Source organism: Phalaenopsis equestris, unplaced genomic scaffold, assembly GCF_001263595.1.
Source record: "Phalaenopsis equestris unplaced genomic scaffold, ASM126359v1 Scaffold000609, whole genome shotgun sequence".
Classification (NCBI taxonomy): domain Eukaryota; kingdom Viridiplantae; phylum Streptophyta; class Magnoliopsida; order Asparagales; family Orchidaceae; genus Phalaenopsis; species Phalaenopsis equestris.
The window spans coordinates 1074897-1078608 of record NW_018165049.1 but is presented as its reverse complement, the minus strand read 5'-3'; the positions used below and the strand labels follow the sequence as shown (position 1 = coordinate 1078608).

The 3712-nt window shown below is 35.5% G+C and overlaps 1 protein-coding gene across 2 annotated transcripts in view; it reads left to right on the top strand.

Moving 5' to 3' along the window:
- Positions 1-305: 305 nt before the first annotated feature.
- LOC110029880 (probable cysteine desulfurase) overlaps positions 306-3712 on the top strand; it is a 14141-nt gene continuing 10734 nt past the window's right edge. For both annotated transcript variants that reach the window (XM_020732366.1, XM_020732365.1), the window contains exons 1-4: positions 306-688; positions 769-1270; positions 1446-1647; positions 1820-2248. In XM_020732366.1, the coding sequence (XP_020588025.1) occupies positions 442-688; positions 769-1270; positions 1446-1647; positions 1820-2248 (1380 nt within the window). In that variant the 5' untranslated portion in view covers positions 306-441. The remainder of the gene's footprint in view (positions 689-768; positions 1271-1445; positions 1648-1819; positions 2249-3712) is intronic.

The following is a 3712-nucleotide window of genomic DNA, read 5'->3' as shown; positions in this document are numbered from 1 at the left end:
TATATATATATATATATATGTATATGCAAATGTAAATCTTCCGTAAATATCGGATAAATCTAACTACCAAATAGTACCTACAATGCAAGTGGGATAAGGGTTAAATGGCTGGGGCGTTTGGCACTCCCTCTTTCTATCCATCTCAATAAAATTAAGAACGCAATATAAATGATAAAACATATTCAACTAAAATAAAAGGTCAACAAAATTGATCTGATATCATCGTAAAGATAACATATTTAATGAAGCGGTGTGTAATAAAATAAAATAGGTGTGATATGAAAATTTAATAGTTAGATCCACTGTTTGCCAACTCCATGTAATAGCTTTCGAGCTCATCGAATTTGCATTATTGGCTTCCTTATGTCACAATGACCAAGTTTTAAGATCTTTTCAATCCTCTCCCTTATTTCACCTACTTTTCCTTCTGAAACTTGAATCATGAAAACCAGAAATCTTTTTAACAAGAAACGATCATGCCATCAGCCAAAATTGATCGGCAAGGACACGCAAAGCAAGCAAACAGAAGGGAGTTTGGAGTGGATTAGGAATCAATTGATTGGAAGAGATGAAGAGTTTGATACTCCATTCGGGAGGCGAGTTCTCATTTATGCTGATCATACTGCATCTGGGAGGTGCCTGCACTACATCGAAAATTATATCACTCAACAAGTCCTCCCTTTCTATGGTACTAATCATAACACATTTATCTCTCTTACAACTTGGATGTATGTCTTTATCAATTGATTTATCTTTTTTTGTGGTCAGGCAACACTCATACCAAAGATAGCTATGCTGGTGAAAGAACAACAAGGATGGTAAGCGATGCTACAGAGTATATCAAGAGATGCCTTGGTGCCGGACCTGATGATGTTCTCCTATTTTGTGGCTCTGGAGCCACTGCTGCAATCAAAAGGTTACAGGAAGTGATGGGAATTGCAGTGCCTGCAACTCTTATGGATAGAGTTATTAAGAATTTAAGGGAGGAGGAGAGATGGGTTGTGTTTGTTGGGCCACATGAGCACCATTCAAATCTCCTCTCGTGGCGGCAAAGTGCGGCCGAAGTGATTGAAATCGGTTTTGATGGTGATGGAATGCTTGACATGGAAGCATTAGAGCTCGAGCTCTCCTCTATGAAATACAGAAATCGGCCATTGTTGGGTTCCTTCTCAGCTTGCAGCAACGTTACTGGGATCATTACTGACACTAGAGCACTTGCTCGACTCCTACACAAGCATGGCGCCTTTGCTTGCTTCGACTTTGCCTCGAGGTAAAGTCTTGCTTTTTTTTTTAATTAAATTTTGTGTCTTTCCAAATGAATTGGTTGGAGAGTACAAAATCTTAGTCCCTCAGCTTGGGAAAAAAAATGTTCTTTTCTTGCTTTTCTAGAAGTTAAGTTCAGAGATGTAGTCTAGCAATGCCAATTGATGAAATTATTGATTCAGCGGTCCTTATGTGGAAATAGACATGAGGTCTGGAGATATAGAAGGATATGATGCAATATTTATTAGTCCTCACAAGTTCATAGGTGGTCCGGGATCACCTGGCATTCTTATGATGAACAAAACCCTCTATCAGCTCAGATCCCTGCCTCCCTCCACTTGTGGAGGAGGTATTGTTGATTATGTCAACGGCTACAATCCAGAGGTGAATTAAAATAAAATTGAACGCTTTTCATTCTTCAATTGTAATTTCCGCTAAAAAGAAAATTTTATTTAAATAATTTCCCTATATATTCACTAGGCTTTTTTTTTTTCAAGAGCAAACTGGTTAAATATAAAAAATTAATAATTTTCAAAATTCTGCATTTGCTTTTCAGGATACTCTGTACCGCGACGGCATTGAAGAAAGAGAGGATGCTGGAACGCCGCTAATCCTTCAGAAGATAAGGGCGGCGTTGGCCTTTTGGGTGAAGGAATCTGTAGGCTATGATGTTATTAATGTTAAGGAGAGGCTTTACATCCAAAAAGCCACTGAAAGACTGCGTAAGAATCCCAATATTAAAATATTGGGGAATTCAGATGCAGAGAAGATCTCAATCTTTTCCTTCATGGTGTTTCCTAGCGAGACTGGAGGATGCAGAATGGAGAATCGGAAGCCTCTCCATGGTAGGTTTGTGACCAAACTGCTTAATGATCTGTTTGGTATTCAGGCGAGAGGAGGTTGTTTTTGTGCCGGTCCTTATGGCCACTATCTGCTCGGAGTTGATAAGAACCTTTCGCTTAGCATTCGCTCGCACATACAAATGGTGAGATTTCAAAGAGTTTATTTTTGCATGTGAAATGCGTTAATGATGGAGATGTATGATCTAATTTTTTTTGTGGGGATGCCAAAGCTCTATTTGTAGAATCTAAGTAGTCTTAACAAAACATTATAAAAAAAAGTAGGAAGAAAATTAAGAGGAACAGGAAGAGAAAGAGAAAATAGAGAGTGGGAGACTTTAAAGATCTTAATCTCCATGAAAAAATCATAGTATAATTTATGCCTTCTCTTTGAAAATGACCTTCTTAACTTTCTTTATAAGATTTTTGGGCTCTACATGAGAAGCTATATTTTTATCTAGCAAAGAAAAAAAAAGAATGATGCATGATATAAATGTTATAGATATATGGACACAACAATTAGATTTTAATCTAGGAAAATACTTTCATAGATGAATTGTCATCTCTAAATTTAGTGAGTTCCTTTTTGTGCGTTAGACGCATTAGAATTAGGCTAGTTCTTTTGAAGCTTGGTGGTCGCCTCCAAAGCTTGGCAAGTGACTTCTAACCTTGGTGATCAATTTTTGAGATGAGCATATGCCCTTGGAAATGTGCAAGTATCTTTTTAATTTCTTAGCTTCATTGCATATTTTACTTTAGTTTTTTTTTTTGGTTATATATTCACAGAGTGACTTTCAAAATGAATAGGAGAATTAATTGAAGTATTTGTTCTATTCATGGATTTATTAAAGAGAATGTGATATGTTTCAATTCATACATTGAGAATAATGCTCTTGTTTATTACTTTCGTAATGATATTGATGTGACATCCCTTTACATCAATGTTCATAACTATTTTTAAGTATTGATGGGCTCCTTTCTTTCAATGCCTATCTTTCGCTTTGCTTTTTTATTTATCAAGATTATCTTAATTTGCTTATGATGGCTATTCCATACTCTGGAAAGATCATGAATTATGTTAAACAGAAATAACATCAACATATTTTTCACAATTGAAATAGGTTCTAGTTGGCATTAAGTGTAGAAGTTGAATTGACCTAGAAGAACGCTTTTATGTCTTTACAAGTGTTTTTTTAGCTTAGCTGAGTGCCCTAGAAATAAGGTGAGTGCTTTTTAGGCTTTCCTACATGCTTGGTAAGTGCTATCTGAGGAGTGTGGTTTTTTGTTTGATTAGAGCTAGTGCCTTCTATGTTGAGTGAGTGCTCTATGACTTGGCGAGCATCTTATGATTTTTGGTAAGTTCGTTTGGGTTTATATAATTTGTTACTTTTATTGTATAAGCCTTTGCTTATAATGGGTTTCATACACATTTGTCTAAACTCACCAGCTTCTAATATGGCTACATTGTCAACTAAACAAGTTTAGGACATGTTTCTTATTAGAAAACTAAATTTGTTTAATTGTATTAAACTTGTTTTGCTTTCCCAATTTGAGTATTTAGACTAAGATAAAAATTATATATATATATATATATATATTAAATAAACAAA